This window comes from Xenopus laevis, chromosome 3S, assembly GCF_017654675.1.
Source record: "Xenopus laevis strain J_2021 chromosome 3S, Xenopus_laevis_v10.1, whole genome shotgun sequence".
Lineage (NCBI taxonomy): Eukaryota > Metazoa > Chordata > Amphibia > Anura > Pipidae > Xenopus > Xenopus laevis.
This window is the reverse complement of record NC_054376.1, coordinates 90518246-90538791: the sequence shown is the minus strand read 5'-3', so window position 1 is coordinate 90538791 and position 20546 is coordinate 90518246. Positions and strand designations below refer to the sequence as shown.

The window sequence follows — 20546 nt, the reverse complement described above, 5'->3', positions numbered from 1 at the left end:
TGTGTATGGACTTGCCTATACATTTATGCACATGTGGCATTTGGCCTCTAACTGTTGCAGTTCAAAGGAGAGTTGCATGCAACACAGATTATACCAGAACTGTAGTCCGATGTTCCTTCATCCCAATACTCACAAACTGCATAGTGTACATAAACCCACACAGACACAGACGTGGAATGTGTTTTCATACAGCTGTCACAACTTGGTGTGACCACATTACAGTTCTATGGATCACAATCACACTTAATACACAAATGTGATTATTGTGTAGAGAAATGGTACACACCAGAACTAAACATGTGCTTACCAACATATGCATGTATTGTTGCTGATCTCTTTAAATGAAAAATATACCCCCAAAATGAATACTTGAGCAGCAGATTAGTTTATATCAAATTAATTGGCATATTAAAGAATCTTCTCAAACTGGAATATATATTTAAGTAAATATTGCCCTTTTTCATCTTTTACCTTGAGCCCACATATAATTATATTCTCTGTGCTGCCTCAGAGATCACCTGACCAGAAATACTACAACTCTAACTGTAACAGGAAGAGCCAAAATAAAAGATCTCTTTGGTTGAAAACACACAAGCTTGTAGTAAAAAGAAATGGATACAACCAAGCATATCCCTGCCACAAAATGCTTGCTTTACTATAAATTCCCTTGGCTTCAATTCTGCCTTGGCAAAGCAAAGACTGTAGTGATTATGGGGTTTCAATTAGCCACACACATAAACAGAGTCCTCAGAATAAATCCTTTGGGTAAATATTTTTTAAAATATAAAATTGTAGTCTTGTTTCTACATTTTTCTCATTAAGGACTTAAGTAAGGCTATGTACTGCCCAAGCCAGTTTGTTTGTAGTAGAAGTCATGTAAACCAGATGGCTTAATTACTGTTTAAATTATGCCATTTTCAGTATATATACAGTATATATACAGTTATACAGTAGTTATTTTAGTTCCAAGCAGGAATAACCATTTAAGACTTCAGACCAAGAAAACTGTGAGACACATTCAGGGGACTGCAGTAAAAGGTGCAAAGTTTGTTTAGTTATAGTCACCCACAGCAATCAGACAATTTGTTTTTAAACAGCTGCCCAGTAAATGCTTTCTGCTGAATGGGTTCTAGGGTGACTAGACCAGTAGCAAAGTTTTCACTCCATATTACATTTTCAATAAATAATTTGAAGCAAATATGGTAAAGAAGAAGGAAAGTCTTTTTTTTTTTTTTCCTTGGGGTGCCAAAAGTTAGGCACGCCCAAGTGTTTATATTTACTTACCTGACACCCTTGGCCAGTGCTCCTATCAGCAGAAAACTGCACCAGCCCTGGTTCTTCCAACAAGCACCACCGAGCGATCATCTTCTTTGCTTGTTATTTCTTTTGTGGCTGTGCATGCGCATTAGAGTGAAAAGCTAAACTTGAATGAAAAATCTGGCTATTTCATTCTATTGCACCTGCGTTTGTCCTGGGAAATTTGAAGAGTGAAGTAGAAAATTACTCAGTGGTGGTCACTGGCAGAACCCAGAGTCAGTGCAGTTATCTACTGATAGCAGCACCAGTCCGGGGTGTCGGGTAAGTTAATACAACCACTTGGATGACTTACTTTTGGCACCCCCAAGTTAAAATGACTTTCCTTTTCCTTTGTTTACTTCAGACATTCATGATATTACCACATTGTTTTTCAGGAATCTGGGCAGATCATTCCTGTTATCGTTGAAAGCTGTATCAGGTTCATAAACTTGTATGGTAAGACATTTATTGCCTCTATATATATATATATATATATATATATATATATATATATAGACAAATACAAGATTCCTCTGCACTCAACCCATTATCAATATATTTAAGACAGAGACATTTTGTGCATACTGCTACTGAAGAATGCCTTACCCTTTAAACAAAACAGGGATTGTTTGTCCATATATTGCAATATATTTAAGCTGGCCAACTACGTCAAAGTCATCCCATATCTGGCCAGTCCTATGCTCAATTTTCATCTGATTCATTAAGAATTCTATGGTTTAATTATACATTTTATAAAAGGGACGAATACGTTTTACCTGCAACTTACTAGCTGCTTTCAAAGTAAAACTCCCAAACTTGGCTGCCCTTTTATTAGACACCAGTGGGATCACCTGACTATAGTTGGAGAGGGTGGGAGCTACAACATGGAGCTGGTCACTGCTCTTGTAGAACTATAACAAACAAGGGAAAGTTGTGCTCACCACTAGTTTTTAAAATCATTAGGTGGGGGTGCAATGAGGCTGTGACCACAAAATACATATAGACAAATACAAGATTCCTCTGCACTCAACCCATTATCAATATATTTAAGACAGAGACATTTTGTGCATACTGCTACTGAAGAATGCCTTACCCTTTAAACAAAACAGGGATTGTTTGTCCATATATTGCAATATATTTAAGCTGGCCAACTACGTCAAAGTCATCCCATATCTGGCCAGTCCTATGCTCAATTTTCATCTGATTCATTAAGAATTCTATGGTTTAATTATACATTTTATAAAAGGGACGAATACGTTTTACCTGCAACTTACTAGCTGCTTTCAAAGTAAAACTCCCAAACTTGGCTGCCCTTTTATTAGACACCAGTGGAATCACCTGACTATAGTTGGAGAGGGTGGGAGCTACAACATGGAGCTGGTCACTGCTCTTGTAGAACTATAACAAACAAGCCAACCAGTGGGATCACCTGACTATAGTTGGAGAGGGTGGGAGCTACAACATGGAGCTGGTCACTGCTCTTGTAGAACTATAACAAACAAGGGAAAGTTGTGCTCACCACTTTGAAAGCAGCTAGTAAGTTGCAGGTAAAACGTATTCGTCCCTTTTATAAAATGTATAATTAAACCATAGAATTCTTAATGAATCAGATGAAAATTGAGCATAGGACTGGCCAGATATGGGATGACTTTGACGTAGTTGGCCAGCTTAAATATATTGCAATATATGGACAAACAATCCCTGTTTTGTTTAAAGGGTAAGGCATTCTTCAGTAGCAGTATGCACAAAATGTCTCTGTCTTAAATATATTGATAATGGGTTGAGTGCAGAGGAATCTTGTATTTGTCTATATGTATTTTGTGGTCACAGCCTCATTGCACCCCCACCTAATGATTTTAAAAACTAGTGGTGAGCACAACTTTCCCTTGTTTGTTATAGTTCTACAAGAGCAGTGACCAGCTCCATGTTGTAGCTCCCACCCTCTCCAACTATAGTCAGGTGATCCCACTGGTGTCTAATAAAAGGGCAGCCAAGTTTGGGAGTTTTACTTTGAAAGCAGCTAGTAAGTTGCAGGTAAAACGTATTCGTCCCTTTTATAAAATGTATAATTAAACCATAGAATTCTTAATGAATCAGATGAAAATTGAGCATAGGACTGGCCAGATATGGGATGACTTTGACGTAGTTGGCCAGCTTAAATATATTGCAATATATGGACAAACAATCCCTGTTTTGTTTAAAGGGTAAGGCATTCTTCAGTAGCAGTATGCACAAAATGTCTCTGTCTTAAATATATTGATAATGGGTTGAGTGCAGAGGAATCTTGTATTTGTCTATATGTATTTTGTGGTCACAGCCTCATTGCACCCCCACCTAATGATTTTAAAAACTAGTGGTGAGCACAACTTTCCCTTGTTTGTTATATATATATATATATATATATGTCTTTGTATATATGTGGTCATGCTTTGACAATTGTTTATTAAATTGTCACATCTGCACCTCCTCACTCTGTCTGTTTTCCTATATGTCTTTATCAGGGCTTCAGCATCAGGGCATATTCAGAGTATCTGGATCCCAGGTAGAAGTCAATGATATTAAAAATGCCTTTGAAAGAGGTAAGGCATTGGTTTTATGCTTTTTTTGGTCTTTAGCATAAACATGCCATTTATGGTTGTATATATTTTTACATATGCGGGGGAATGTAATAAAAGTCGGTAACGGAAAAATTATTAGCAATGCCAAAATTTATGCCTTTGTGCGAACAATTTTTGCTTTGCGCAAATTTAATATAGCATTTGCGAACCCGGAAACTGTTGAGAGACCACTTCCGACAGTGAAAGACCCTTTGCAAATGTTATAGTTTGCGCCAATGCGCAGTAAATGTAATAAAACTTCTTACAGAAAAAGTTATGTTTCCTCCAAAAGATTACGACGCCTTCATGCACTTCTTAAGAGTGCTCAATTAAAATTTCTCAAAGCGCAATTAAAATTTGAAATGCAATATCTGTTTAAGGAACAATATTACATTGGGAGATGTGGATTTTTATTCTTATTGGTGCGAATTCTTTTGCTCTTTGCAACTTAAATTACATTCCCCTAATGGTCTAGAATAGGTTGATTATATTAACAGATTATTTTATATTCTGTGATAAGAATTTTGATTTTCTTTTATACAGCATATGGTTTATTGTCTAGAGTGGACAGAGATGTTTTGTAATTTTTTGTGTTGGTTCAATACCATATTATTTGTGTAGTATTATTTCACCCCTTCATAAAGCCAGCTTGACTTATTTTCAGCCTTGGGAGAGATCTGGTGAATGTAGGCAAGACAAATTTGATTGAATGGACCCTATTCATCCATTTTATTTGAAATCCTCTTATTTCTTCATGCTTGCTATAATAGAAGTTTTCTATGCTTTTTTTCGTTTAGCCTTTGTAACAGAAGCAAGAGGAAAGTAATGTTAGTCACAGAAAATATGTTCAACACTGTTAATGTTAATTCAACCTCTTTGACAGCTTAAAGGGTGTATATCAAGCAAGCGGAATTTTAAACCAATAAAAACTTTAAAAACTAAAATACACTTATTGGCATGAATTATAATGTGTGCAAACGTTTATATCATTGAGTCTCATTTTCATTTTTGTTTTTATTTCTATTATTAATACTGTATTACAAATATAACTCATTTGGTTAACATGCAATTATATGGGCTTTATGTATTTTTAAATGCCTTTGATAATGCATAGTTTGTATGTGGGTCTTACTATTGATGTTTCTATAGTTGTTGTGGTACAAAGGCTCCGGATAAAGTAAGCACACACTTTTTTAGAAGAAAACTCAAGTTTTTGCAACATTCTCATGTAACTTTTTTAGGAATAATTGTATAATTTTAATAATTTAGGATTTGTATCTTGTTTCAGGTGAGGATCCTTTGACAGATGACCAAAACAACCATGACATCAACTCGGTAGCAGGAGTACTGAAGCTATACTTCCGGGGTTTAGAAAACCCACTCTTTCCTAAGGAAAGATTTAATGACCTAATATCATGTATCCGTAAGTCAATATTTGTTACTTTTGTCTTCCCTGCAAATTTATCCCATTTTCTCGCTTATGTTTTAGAATTACTGCTTCTTCCTTTAGAGAGGATTGCTCTATCCTGCAATACACTTCCTTAAAAAGGAGAGAAAGGAACTACTATAATTCTCAAAGGCAAACGGTCCCACATCTAAGGCTCAGAGTGTTTGTTCGTATTTGCAGCTGTGACCGCTCCCTTTTTGTTCATCTGGATTATGCATAACACTTTGATTCCACCACAGCAGGAAAACATTCCTCTCCACATAATCAAGGCTTTTATACACTTCAGTAATTGCCTTAATTTTTATGCTGAGATCAGGTTCAGACAGGCAGCACAAAATGCTAAAGCACATAACAAGCACATGCTTACACATATTATGCTGCTGAACACCTCAGAGTTCTTTAGCCAATTTTCTCTGGGCCTCTTTTAATGAGACACAGAAGAATAACTTTATTCTGAACAAAAAGTCAAGCAATTTCAAAATTGACAAATAGCCAAATAGACTTCAATGGGTGAAAAAAATTGTTGGGCGACAAAAAAAATTGACGTCCATAGACATCAATGCATTTGAAAATTTTCACAGTTTTCGCAAATGTTTGGCGAAACGGGTAAGATGCGCCCATCACTAGTTTTCACCACTGATTCTTCTTGTAATACTTTTTACATTTATTTTTTATCTTTACTTCACACTATAAAAAGATGGCATATTATTTTTAATTAGACAGCTTAAAGATATTTTGGCCAAAGTTTTATTGAATTCTAGTATTTCCTCGTTTTAAAAAACCCGAAATATTCCTGGCAGCAATGTTCACTCTAGGGTGTGCACTAGTGCACACATAACAAATTGTAGTGCGCACAAAGAAATTTGTTTGATAACAGAAAATGTTGTATTTATTTTGATCTGAACACTCAAGTTTTGATATACACACACACAAGTTTAAAATGTGCGCATGCAAAATGGAAAGAAGGAGCATTGTCTGGCAGCCATACTATTTGTTTCAGCATTTCTTTCTCATTTATTTAACACATTTTGTACACACAGCAATTCTCTTTTTATATATTATGGTTATTATTATTATTATGCTCATATTATTTTTATAAAATATACTGATAAAGGGCTATCTGATAAAGTCAATCATATGGTTTCTAGATCACTCATAGTTGTGCTCACCATCATCTTTTCCTTTGTGCATTGTGTACTGTATATTAGTAAGCAGTTGGCTGGGTGTGCTAGTCAGTGTCTGTTGTATGGAAATCCTGAGGAAATGCTGCTCTAAATATAGCTCAGTAACAAATACAAGGAATCCATATCCAGGCTGCTCTGCCCAGTGTGGAAGACGTATCAACTGATTACTGGGGCAAAATTATTTTGCAATATTCTCATGTAACTTGTAACCTTGATTGCTAAGGCCAATGGCACACTGATGTTAGTGAAATCCAGTTTCATATTTTGTGCTTGCCTGGGAAGCCAATCACAGTTATGTTCTGACAACAGTTACACCTCTAAGGGCTTAATGGGGATGATCACTGCAGACTTTTGTGAAACCCAAGATGCTGGGTATTTGGTCATTATGATTGCAGCTGTTGGAATGAAATATCAAACACAGTTGGGAAAGTGAGTAGGAAGCAAATATCATGAATTTCCTGTTCTTAAGTTAATAACCATCTCTGACTAATTAAAAATCCTAAATATATTTCCAAGCCAGAAGAACTCCTTTAAAAGGTACCACCAAAGATATAGGCCTCAGACTTTGACTGTCCTTCAGCAAGTGTCTGTTAAATTAGTGGTATACAGTCAGAAAATATTTTGTGTGAACAAGGACCAAGTCCTATGTGTTATGCTTTGAAGAGCAAAATGGTAGTTCAAAAAAGTCAAAAAGCCTTATTTAATAATCATTTAATCTTAAAGGAGAAGGAAAGTCTTCTTCCACTTGGGGGGGGGTCAAATGTTAGGCACCTGCAAGTGATTGTACATACTTACCTGAAACCACGGGCCGGTGCTCCTATCAGCAGAAAACTGACCGGCCCGGGGTTCTTCCAGTGAGCACCACAAAGCGACCCTCTTCTGGGGTTTCAGGTAAGTATATACAATCACTTGGGGGTGCCTAACATTTGGCACCCCCAAGTGGAAGAAGACTTTCCTTCTCTATTAAGGGGTTTCTGTGTGTAGAGTCAAAATCTTCTTTTTGATTAATGGAATTCTGATGGTTAATTCCAGTGTGTTTATATATTTGAGAAATCTGGTTACCTTCATCATAATTTTCACCGTATTTGTAATTTTTTTGAAACATCTGTCATGAAAGGAAGCTGGATTTACTCTGAACTTGAGAAAAGTCATGTTGGCTGCATGTATACTTTTTTGACTAATATAAAATCCTTGTGTTGCTGGCCTTTTTTTTGAAGTGTATACTTATTTACCCCATGCACTTGGGTTAAATGTTGATGTGTTGTCTCCCCCTATGAATTTATGATATATATGATAACTATAAAATTTCTCCTCGGCCCAACTGTGATACAAAGCTGTGCAAACTTACAAATATCTCTTGTATTTTCAAAAAAAGTGTCAATATAAGAGGTGTTCCTCGGGGCAATATAATTTACTATTGTGTCATGATGAATAGAAGGCCTTTACTTATCCTGACATACCAAAAATTGATAATGTATTCTACAGGGAAATCTTACACTGTGTGCTCCCTAGCTGCTAGCAAAGTGCAAGTCGCAATCTGCACAGAATAGGGATTGAATATCTTTTAAAAATTCCAGGCCAGAGGACAAAATGTTCTTAATTCCTCAGGGTCAGTTTTCCTATTTAGCTCTATGTCTCATAGTGTTTTAGATTCTCCCGGGTTTTCCCCTATTTATATTTTATTGTACTTTTAAAATCTGGTCTTGTGGTAGGATAAAGGTCATGGTAATGTCGGTTAGCTTTAGGAAACTACAGTGTTTGAGAGAGTAGTTTTTAAGGTCAGCCAAGTGACCTGTTGTTTGAGTACTATATACACTAAAGGAGCAATTTCACAAAAAAGGAAAAAAATAAACCTGTACAATGCATGCAGTCCTGCCAATTCCTCATATTATTTGACTTGCATCCTTTTCCCGGATTTCACACAGTTCACTATTTTTTACCAGTTAAAATAACTTGTCTAGGAAATTAAATCTGCTGATTCAGTCCCTGGCTGTTGTTTTCAGCTTCCTCTGTGTCAGAGCACTTTACAATTCATTGGAAGACAGCAAAGAAAAGTCCTGAAAAATGTTGTTTATAAAGACGGCAAAGAAAAGTCATTTTCAGAGACTTGAGGAAAAAAGTCTCAAGGAAGAGGAAGGTTCTATTAGGATTTTAATTCAGAATGTGTCTGCTAATCCACTGTATCCTTAGCTTGAGAAATAAGACATTAATAAACAAATAATTTAATAAAACATGTAAGTTTTAAAATTGGCCTTAGGGTAAAGCAGAAAGGTAATTAACCCTGGGCCACCAGCATCAGAAGGGGAACCTTCAGGGAAAAACATGCATACATATAAAGAATACACTATGTCTCAAGTGTTTGCTATTTTCAGTGTATACACCAGATGTCCAAATACCTAATACATCCTTAAAGCAAGGAAAATGACATCTTCTAGCTATTGTTCATTTTCTGATTAAGATAGTCTCTATTTAATATACTATACTGTATTTACTGCAGTATAGTTGGATGTTACTCCAGGACAACAAACACATATAAAATATTTCTTCAGAATGGCTTTGCACTCTTCTACACTCTTCAATGGGACAATGGCATGAAGAGGCAAAGATGAGTTAGAATGAGGTGCATCCTTTTAAACATACCCTGCAAATGTTCAGGTCATTTTTCAATGCTGCCATTCTTTTGTCATGAAAGAATATACCCTAAGGAATGTTTTGACCTTTCGAGTTTTGCTTCTGGTTTGATAAAATTACAGTTTTACTTCTTCTGTTAGGCTTTGTTTAGGGCCTCGTGAATAAGTGTTGAGCTTTCTCTGCAGTTTGTACACATTGTGGGAGTTATTTATCAAAGTCCCATTTTTTTATGGTCAGACTTTTAAAGGGGAAAAACGAAATTTATTCGTAGAAAAAAAAAAAAAAAAAAAACACTTGAATTTTTCGGGATTTATTAAAGTTCGATGGTATTAAAAGTCAGAATAAAAAAGTACTCCAGCTCAGACCTGCCGAGTTCATGTAAAATTCAGTGGCAGATGTCCAGATGTCAATAATACAAAGATTTTGTGGGGTTTTTCCCCACACAAGAAATTTTTGTAAAAATGTATTAATAAATAGGGGGGGGGGAAGTCTGTGCGGATTTGGTTGGAGTAATTTTCAGAAAATAGTGAGAACTTTTCGGATTTTGATAAATAACCCCCTGTATGTATTAATCTATACAAGCCTGTCTGACTTTCTCACTTTTAACAGATCCTGCAGTCTGGGCCTCCCTTTTCCCCAGCCCCCCACAACCGCGGGCATCTGCTTCCTCTATAGTTACCCCAGTGCTTGCAAAGTAAATAATTTGATTTCCAATGCATAGATAATTCCCTAGTGGACTGCTGCTTATCTGTGAGCTTAAACAGTTGCAACACAAGGATGAAGGGAAGGGCTGTATACTCAGAATCTAATTACCTACCTCACATGTCACCAAACATGGAGCAGCTTCAGTTTCTCTGTTTCATTAAATAACAAAACCATAGCTTTTTCATAGAGCCCAAGCTCTATTCATTTCATTCATGTTGACACTGGGTATTCTGCCCCTTTAAGGCTACATCATACAATGATATCCTTCAGAATCTTTGCTTCCTACTTCGTAGCAAAAGTATGGGCAAAGATCCTTTCTGTTTAGGCAAAACAATTGCTGAAATTGGAGTTCAAGAACTTTACTTTACAGAGCCAACTGGCACCTTTGGAATGCCAAATAAGTGCCAGACCTAATCCCCAACATCACTGCTCTACTGTTTCTCTAGTGCCTAAATTGAAGCAGATCTCTCCAAATGAATTCGAAAATCTAGTAGAAACCATTCCCACAATGGTTGAGGCTGTTCTAGCAGCAAAGGGAAGAACAAACTTCATATTAATAAATATGGGTTGGAAATCAGATGTTGGGCAAGGTGTCCAAATACATTTGGCCATGTAGTGTGTCAATTATTGAGTGGAAATGTGGCTTCTGCCAGGTAATTTGTATTTTCTTTTTTTCCCCATAAATTTCCAACTGACACTTTATAGCCAAAATTATTTGGACACCTTGCCCAGGTAGATTTAGGTCCAGGTAGATTTAGGAGGTAATATTATAGTATTGGGCTGAGGGCTAAAAACTAATTTCAAGTTCAGTTCATTAATTTCTCAGGAGCCTCTTCATTTGCATTTGTTCAAGGCACCAAGGAAAGCATTGGATTTGTGAGAGCAGCTCAGATCTCCTCTGAGCATATAACCAGTTATTTGCTTTCCACCACTTTAACTACCCACAGAAAATGTCTCTGTCAAGATTCTCGGATTTATAAAGTGCAGTAAGCAACACATGCATTTGAGTTTCATGTGTTTCTGTGAATGCTTTTTATGTTTTTCAGCCAAATTATGTATTTAACTAAATCTTAATACTTGAGATGAAGATATGTAGGGATATGATAACATTTTTGCTATGGTAACATGTCTAGCTAAGCAGATTACATTTCCAGTAACCCGGAAATGTGTTCACAACACAAGAGACCATTGCTCAGTAGTGTTTCTGCTTGCATCACATATGCTGTTGTCCTCTGCCAAAGAACATAAATGGGCCTCTAGAGAAAACCTTGGCACATCATAGATCAAGAGCTGTGCTGTTTTTAATTAACTATCTTGCCACTGAGCAGGGCCTTGGCATGCGTATCACAGAAAAAATCATGAATCTTTTGCCCGGGATTGTAGTAGGTAAAAACATATGTTACACACTATTGGAAGTCTCTCACAAAAGTTAGGAATAAAAATAAATAAAGCCAGATAGTCTTTTATGTGAAATGACCTAAGGAGTTTAATATTTAAAATTTTTTATTTTATGAATGTAGTCGGGCAGTGTAAATGTTTCCTCTAATAGTAACATTTATTTTGTTCCTGCACTAAATACACTGTTTGCAATTACAAGTGTGTGAGCCTCTCAAACTTTATAGTGAGCAACTTGTATTACTGGACCTTCCAAAGTACCCTTCCCCAAAGGCCCTCTGTAGCTGCTGACGTTCATTGCAACAACTGCTAGAGGAGTCCAGGTGTGGACACTGTAGGGAATCTTTGATGCAAAAGAGCAATAATGTCAATCTGTTTGAAACATTCAGTATATCATATAGGCTTAGTACACTGGGAGAAACTGTGTTGAAATGGTGGTATCATACACAGGATTCTGTGAAGCCATTGTGCATTTGAATCGCTTGCAGTGCCACATCTATCTCAAGTCATTCCAGCTGGACAACCCTCAACTACAACATTCATAACTTATGTACTTTTTAGCTTTTGCTTTGGCATTTCAAGTATGGGATCCCTTTCATGTAAACCTATTATCAAGAAAGCTCCAAATTATGGGAAGGCCATCTACCATAGAGTCCATTTTAAGCAAAGTATTACACCTACCATCCTGGGCCCTCTTCCTAGTCCTACTTACCAATCTTGTGGGGCCTATTTATTATGCTGTGCAAAAATAAATTGGGCGCAAAAAAAATTGTGTAAAAAGCTGTCTAAAATAAATGGAGAATTTATGAAGGGGTGTTCTATTTTATGCCATGTGACCACCAGATTTGCCACTGTTGTCCATAAACAGATAAGTTGTCATACAAGTTCACTGCTCAAACAAGGAACTACCCCAGTGCTACTAAAATGAATTAACATTTATCCATAAAGGCATTGTGCACTCAAGGGAATTAAAATATAGAAAAAAAGTTTTGGTCCTCCTTGGGACATTTCTTAAGCCTACAGAGATTGTATAACACTCTCATCAGTCCCTGCCCCAGTCTACATTTTAGTTTTGTCTCTCTACTAACTCACACTAGGGTCAGCTTTATCAGAAGCCCATAAACAGTAAAGAATATTTTCTCCATATTTTCTCCATATTCTGCCTTATATGTCTTTATTATTCCCCCATCAGTTTCAGTCTAAAACCTTTTTTCTTATTCTTCAGGAGTAGAAAATCTCTATGAGAGGGCTGGTCACATTCGCAAGATTCTTCTGACATTGCCCAGGACTGTGCTTATAGTCATGAGATACTTGTTTGCCTTCCTGAACCAGTAAGTATGGTTGTATATAACAGATTTCTGAGTCAAAGGCCCTTATTCACAACGTAAAAAAATGTACAAAGCTGGCTACTAGTAAGACAAGAGTAGCAACCATTTAGCAGCCAGTTTTTACTGGTCAGCTGTCCGAAAACAAAAATCGAAGCCTTTTATTTCATAAATGCAGTGTGCCTAAGTTCTTCAATAACAGAAATACGATGACTTGTATTAATTCAGTCATAAACCTATCAACAATATGTAGTTATTCTTACTCTGTGCTCTTAAACCCTGAAACCCTATTACTACATTTAGTTGCAGTACATGAACATAGTTTAGATAATGTTACATGAACAAATGCCATTCCAGAAGGACTGTACAGAGTGCTGATCAGAATAGATAGTGTAAACTTGTTTTGTCTTTAAGGCTTGTCAGTACAAAAAAGAGAGGATTTCATTAAATGCAAAGCCAATTATTAAATAAAGTTAATTTATCAAAGGTCTAGCTCAAGCAGTGATCACTATGAAAAACAGGGGGAATTCTGACTTGTGGATAAAAAAAAATCTGCCACTCAGTCTGAATCCCTGCTTGACCTCAGCTGCTGCGAATTCAGCTGTTGCATGGAATAGATAAGTGCAGACATAAACAGGCTCCCCTGTCAAAGGTTATGTCAGATAGTGTGAGGCGAAGAGTACATTTTTTCTCTATTCCTCCTGCCTGCCTGGCTTTTTGTTTCAGCACACATATAAAAACATAGCCTGAGCCACAATGATAAGAACAGATCTACATGAAACAGCTATAGCTTATACAGAAACAAAGCAAGCAGACCAGTACTGCTCTTAAGTATGGAGACTTTGCCCTGATTTTCATCTCTGTTTATTTTGTAGGGGTTCTTTTAATAGCTTTTTTTAATGGATTTTTTCATAATCCACTTTATGTGAACCCCCTTGTTTATGAAAACTCCTATCTTTTGTTGTTGTTTTATTTACTGCTCCTTAGCATAATAATGACTGGATTAAATTGCATACATTTAATATTGATTTCATTGCTATCATGTGAGCACTACTAATCACACAAGGTCACTCAGCCACCTCCCCCTCTTTAGTACTATTTTGTATGGCAATGGGAGTAGATAGTTCCTTTAGGCGATTAAGGTACTGGTGCATTACTTGCTTCAGCAACTGTCGAATAACTGGGTTTGGGTTTGTAATGACCTACCATATGCATAGCTAAATTTCACCCAATGATATTAACCTGGTTGCAATGCCAGTCCTACAAATTTTTTTTAAAATCAATGAGTGTTTACGCAATAACACTAAAGGTGTTACTGAACTTTGGAGTTGGACTATATCATGCTTATTCAATTGTTTGCCCTTTGGGCCATCGATCACATTATAATTGCAGCTATGCATACTGTCAACAGATGTGGCCCTAGATGCAATGAGAAAATTAAACCAATCAATATCTGCCTACGTTTTGGCCAGATATCAGTTGTTCAGACCTGTTGACACCATCCACTGGCCAATAAAGAGTCAGCAGCTTTTATTTGTATTGCCACCTTTAAAAATGAATAAAATGCTGATTTACACCAGAAATGGTATCATTCATTCATGGCATAATTTCAAGGTCAGATATATTACACCAGCCTAAGTCAAAAAGTTGGAATACCAATATCCTCATCATTTTATCATCAATTTAATTTTACATTAATACCAGCAACGTGATGTTGTTTGTATCAAAAAAGTAACTAATTTAAATTCTCTTTTAAGTTGTTCTGCCAGCTATGTTTTATATAAGAATTATATAAATTATACTACAGATTCATAAAAGGGTTGCTCAGAATTGCAGTTTATAACAAAAGCATCTAAAACACTTTATTAAAGGACAAGCAATTACAATAATACACTTGTGTCCATTGAGAGGCATACCTCTGCTCTTGTTATGCTTGGGATCAAGTTCGCAGATTTTTTTAGCCATTTCTGTGATCAGCAGTGAGTAAAACAAAATAAAAGCTAAGTTCTATTTTTAAAAATCCCACAATTCCATGATTCTGCATGAAAACCAAGACTGCCAAGTCTGTGCAGTTCAGAATACAAGGCAGCACATGTGCGTCTAAATATATACTGAATATGACATTATTTTAAACAACAGTGTACTCATTCATCTTTTTTACCTAGATTTGCTTTACTTTACCTTTGTGTATAACCCCTAGGTGTCATACATAGCACTTATGCATTCATGCAGCTGCTAGTTGTACTCATTGCAGGTGTCCAGTAACAGGGCTTTTGTGTGTACGTACAGTATTAGCTGTATTGATTCTTCTTAGTGCATCACATCTGGAAACACTCAGTTTCACAAAGGCAGGGTACAGCTGCCCCCCAAACCCCACAAAAAGAGTTGCCAAATGTAATGATGGTCTTATCTTAGTAAAAGAGGCCTGCCCTTGCTACCAAAATTAACTAAATTTATAATATTGGTAGTTTGTTGTGTAGTAATTCTTCACTATGCTCACATTTTTTTCTGTAGACCTATTAATGTACAGACTGTTTACTGTATGTGGACTCTTCTAGTATTATAATTGTATTCTATCCTGTTTAGTCATTAAACTCATGCAGAATGGTCCTTATGAACCCTGATTTCTTTATCAGACATTCTCTATTTTTTCCTCACAGCCTTTCCCAATACAGCGACGAGAATATGATGGATTCCTATAACCTGGCAATTTGCTTTGGGCCTACTTTAATGCCTGTTCCAGATATACAAGACCAGGTGTCCTGTCAGGCTCATGTGAATGAAATTGTTAAAACCATCATCATTCACCATGAGACAATTTTCCCAGATGCTAAAGAGCTGGAGGGTCCAGTTTATGAGAAATGCATGGCTGGAGATGACTACTGGTAAGTTCATAAATTTCCTCCTTCCACCTCCTCTTTTCACATGGACCAGACTTTTATGCCTTACTAAGTAAAGTATTTTTCCTTAAGTATTAAATTAACTTTTTACATGTGACTCAACCATTTATTACTAGAATGTTTTCACTGGATATAAAAGAAACAACATTGCTTTGTAGCTGTAGCGCCCCATTGGCTTTTGTTTCTTTCTGACCATCCAATGACCTGATTTCCTTTGGTGAAAGATCTCAGCATGCCTCAAAGACGCTCTGAAGCTGAAGTTATCAGTAGGGAAATAGTTTCTTAAAACACTTATATCCTATTGAAGTGTTTTAAAATGACTGGAGCAGGGATTTGGGGACCAGCTGTTCTTCAGTACTGCTGTGCATGTTTATCATCATACAGTCCAAGAACTGAAGGCAGGTAGAATAAAAGCTGTTGTATGAATGTCTGAATAAACTACTTGCAGTAGGCCCTGTGGCTGGGGGAAAAATAAAAAGCAGGCACCACTAGACTCCTCAGGAACTGATTGATAATCCCTCTTTAATCCCCCTTAAAGTTTGATTAATTAGCATAAGTAGATGTCACAGGAGTTATTGTTAAGAGGGGAATGTTTCAATTAATATTGACCCCAGTTTTGTTGTTTATTTTTTTTTGGTTTTAGGCAAGGGATATGGGGTTCTTTATCACAATGCACAGAGAGTAAGAAGATTAATCTATTTTATTACCTAAAAATTGTCCTGTTCCTTGCCACAATGAAGTGATAGGAGAGGACAAGGACATATGTGCACATTTACAAGGGTCCTGTTTATGTTTTTTTATGTAACGTTATTCCTGGATATTGCTAGTCATTAGCCTAACTGTTTGGTATACCTTCAGTTCTGCCAATTAAGCCCTGATTTACATCTTTTTTTTTTAGCACAGTCATAATAATATAGACTTTGGGAAGTTCAGAAAACCGCAGTAAGGAGCTAAAACTATTTAACCTCTTATATTGTTGCAACTATTCTGGTCCTATCTGTAACCAATTTGGACATCAATTATAGCAGAGAAAAAAACTGATAAATAAAAACAGAGTGTGCATTTTAAGGGAAATGTGTTACCTAGTACTACCCAAGGGCTCCGTAGATATATTTGTTTGTAATTGAAATTGAAATCTGTTCAGCATTAAATCAAATGTATATCCCATATTTTTCAAATGGTGGCCACATCATACATTCCCCTTTGCATTGTCAAATTTTACATATAGAATTTATTTGTGCCATTTGCAGTGTAAAGTAACCTTATTGTGTTATAAAAGACCTGATATCTGAATAAGGAGTCCTTTAACAAAAATGAGTCTAGAGCTGGAAATGATGTCATTATGTGTCAGAATTTTATAAATGGTAATATACCTTCTGCCTTGTAAAATAATGCTGCTATTCATACCTGGAATGGAGCACATTTGTAGCTTCATACTGCTTGTGCTCTTCAAATATTAGCCTAACTTTAAATGGCTCTTTATTGACCTGTCAGCAGATGGTGTGTTATCCATTGATGAATATTTTAGACAATTAATCATAACTTGTTTCCCCTTCAACAATTTGTTGAAATCAAGAAAACTGAAGTTTTCACAAGCAATAAGCTTTCCTGGATTCAGTGAAGAGTGCCTAGCCAAGCTCAAACTAAAGCCTTACATCTATTTAGTATACAGTATAAAGCTTTTTCATATGGTTCATAACTGTAATGTTGCTAAATGCTTCCATTAGTTTTTTTGTAATTTGTCTGTCTTAATCTGGCCATAGACTCAAAGATCTGCTCATTTGGCGAGATCGCCAAACGAGCGGATCTTTCCCGATATGCCACTAACGGCATGGCTATATCGGGGGTAATTTGAACGTTCGGCCGTATGGCCGAATGATTGAATTACGATACGCCAAGGGGCTCCGACGGGTCGGTCGGTTAAAAATCAAACCTTCCCGATCAATATCGTGGCCAGATATTGATCGGGAAGCCCCCATACACGGGCAGATAAGCTGTCAAATCGGTCCAAATGACCGATATCGGCAGCTTTATCTGCCCGTGTATGGCCACCTTTACACTATAGGTCAATACACATTCTCATCAGAAGTGATCAGAGGAATGATTTTTAAAGATTAGTTTCATAGTTCATGTTGAAATGAATGTTGCTCTCTTTCAATGGAAGTCAACCCCTTTGTTTTTCCTCACTTCTCATGTACGTGTATATTTATTTATGTATTACACACATGACACATTCCTGGTTAAAAGCCACAGGAAATTGCTCTAAATAACTTCTTTTTCTTACGTGTGAATTGTCTTCAGTGGCATTAAAGCATTAAGCGGTGCTCTCTCTTATATGTATATGCTCCTTGTAATGTGTGGTATTTTCCAGTGTTTTGGCACCACAACCGACTGTAGAAAAATTCACATCCTAAACTTAGTCCCACACATGTTTGTTTGTAGTATATATAATCAAAGAGAAGCTGAACCTGTAGTCAGATAAAGTCAGGCAGAATAATGTAACAAAAATTCCATCAATTAGTTGAGTAGAGTAAAACCGAATCATCAGAAAGTCACACATTGTGATCTGTGTTCATTTCCATTTTCCAAAACCGACACACAACAAATAATTTTAGCAGAATACTTGCCACAAATCTGAACAGGAACCAATGACCGAGGGGAGGTTACATTGGAGAGATCACTTATAATCTTAGCCAGCCTATGCATAGTCTCTTATAACTTACAGAACTGGCAATCTACTTCTGCTTCAAAAAGGTGCTGATTATCCATTCAATTATTGTGTGAAGGCATGCTTGTTTCTGTACTGGCAGAGTTAGCAGGCAGACAACCCAAGAAAATAATGGGCTTTAAAGCACAAAACATATTGAAAAGTGGGTTTTCCTTGCAGACCAGATTTCGTACTGTGGCAGGCAATCGTTATTCAGGTTGCATGGAAGAACAAAGAGAAACATTGTTTGCCCATGCTAAATGATGCCCAATAAGCTTACTCTGTAGTCCCTTATTTACTTCTGTTCAAACTGTTGTTTTGGAATATAGTTGTTAGTAGTGCTTTTAAGTGCCTAATGTATGTTTTCTTTTTAACAGCGATAGCCCAAACAGTGAGCATGGCACATTGGATGAAGTGGATCAGGATGCTGGTAATGAAACCCACACTAGTGATGATGGTATGCTCTTTTCACGGTTGTATATCTCTGATTTTTCTCTGCTTGCTTCTTCTCATCAGTCATTGTCATTAGCAAATACTATCCCAACTGACCAGCAATGATAAAGATGTAACCCTTACAACCAGATGTTACTTGGTAATAGCAGTCCGACACCCCTAACCTGATCGATTACTGTTTTCTGTATAAATTATATTTCTACATGGCACATCATTTACTAGTAGGTGTAGTAGAGTAATAGCAAACCAACAGTAATGACATGCTGCTGATTCTGATTAATTGAATCATTAATTGAGGCTTGTTCGAAATAATAGCAGTGTTCAAATTATTAATATCTTGTTCGAAATAATAGCAGCGTGGAGTTCAATTAGTGAGGTCTTTCATTCTGTGAAAAAACAGGTGTCAATTAGTGCAGAAAATCATAGGCTTCTCGGCTAAAATGATCTCAAATACTTTATAATGGCAACCAAAACCTGAAAGACAAGATATGCAGCATAAGGTTTTCTGAAAACAGAAGGTATTTACATGCCTTGTGCCATATACACAGCACTGCCTTAAAGGAGAATTCAACACTAACTTTAAAAAAAAAAACCCCTACCCCCGTCCCCTACGTAGACCCCCCTCCCCCCAGCCTAAGTGTTGACCCGGGCAAATGCCCCTAACGTTTTACTTACCCTTCGGTGCCAATTAAGGCATCAGAGTTCACAGACGCCATCTTCTTCTGTTCGAAAATCTTTGGAATGAGACCGGCGTGTCGGTGCATGCGCAATTTTCTGTTTAAGGGACCATGTAAGGACCATAAAGTCAGCACATATTGACACTGGAGCTGAATTTTTTTTAGAGTTAGAACTACACATGTTTTTATTATGGTGTGGGATCTATTATAAGGAATGCTTAAGAGAAATTTGCGTGGAAATGAATTGGGCTGCTGCAGATATGTTTTTAACCCCTCCACCCACCAGCTCTGCATTAACCTCAAGCAGTATGCTTCAGCTAAAGTGCTGGATCTATCGGTCACACTGCACTTTGGATGACTCTGTTTTCTGGAGCACCGCTTGCAGTTGTATTAAAGACCCAGCTCAGCATGCCTTGCACAAATGGAATACCTGGAGCTAATACAGCATATTGGTATGCCAGAGCCCAAATGTAATTCTAGACTGGTAGGTGAGTTACAAGGATATTTAACGAAAAAACAGTTTGAAGTGTAACGTGTTTTGAAAGTCAAGGAGTACATGGAAGAACTAGGACTACTAGAAAACATACAAAAAAGCGCTTTATCTTTCTACAAATATATTTCTGCTGCCTACTTGTCACTTTATCCCTTTTGCCAAAATATACAGCTTACCTCATGGTTTATGTCAGACTTGCTACATTGTCACCTCAGTTAATTGTTATAGTAATGCGTCACACCAGTACAACCCAGTTTAAAAAAAATAAATAAACTTGGGACACTGTGTAAAATATAATTTAAAATGTTTAAACCCTATATTTAATTGCCACGGTGTTGCTGGAATCAAATTGTATTGATTTTATTATATATTGTTTCAGTTTTAACAGTTAGGGGGTTATTTATCAAACTCCGAAACTTTCTCACTATTTTGCGTAAACTGCTTGACCAAATTCCCGCTGACTTTTTTCTGTATTTATATATAATAATACATTTTACAAAAAAATCTGGTGTGGGGAAAATTCAGAATTGTAAAAAAAAAAAGATATTTTCCTTTAAAAGTCCGACCAGAAAAAAATCTAAGTTTAGTAAATAACCCCCTAAATTTGCAATCCTCCTTCAGAATTTAAATGATTTACAAATAGTCTCATTCTGTTCTTCTTTCCATTTAACACAGTGTTTAGTGATGGGCGAAACACCAGCGAAAATTCACTGGCGTCAAAAAAAATGTCCCCGGC

General features: G+C 36.6%; 1 protein-coding gene across 6 annotated transcripts in view; it reads left to right on the top strand.

Annotated features, from left to right (window-relative positions):
* LOC108713165 (SLIT-ROBO Rho GTPase-activating protein 1) overlaps positions 1–20546 on the top strand; it is a 96100-nt gene that overhangs the window by 66723 nt on the left and 8831 nt on the right. For all 6 annotated transcript variants that reach the window (XM_018256002.2, XM_018255997.2, XM_018255998.2 and 3 more), the window contains 6 exons: positions 1692–1752; positions 3798–3875; positions 5182–5316; positions 12481–12586; positions 15241–15465; positions 18565–18644. In XM_018256002.2, the coding sequence (XP_018111491.1) occupies positions 1692–1752; positions 3798–3875; positions 5182–5316; positions 12481–12586; positions 15241–15465; positions 18565–18644 (685 nt within the window). The remainder of the gene's footprint in view (positions 1–1691; positions 1753–3797; positions 3876–5181; positions 5317–12480; positions 12587–15240; positions 15466–18564; positions 18645–20546) is intronic.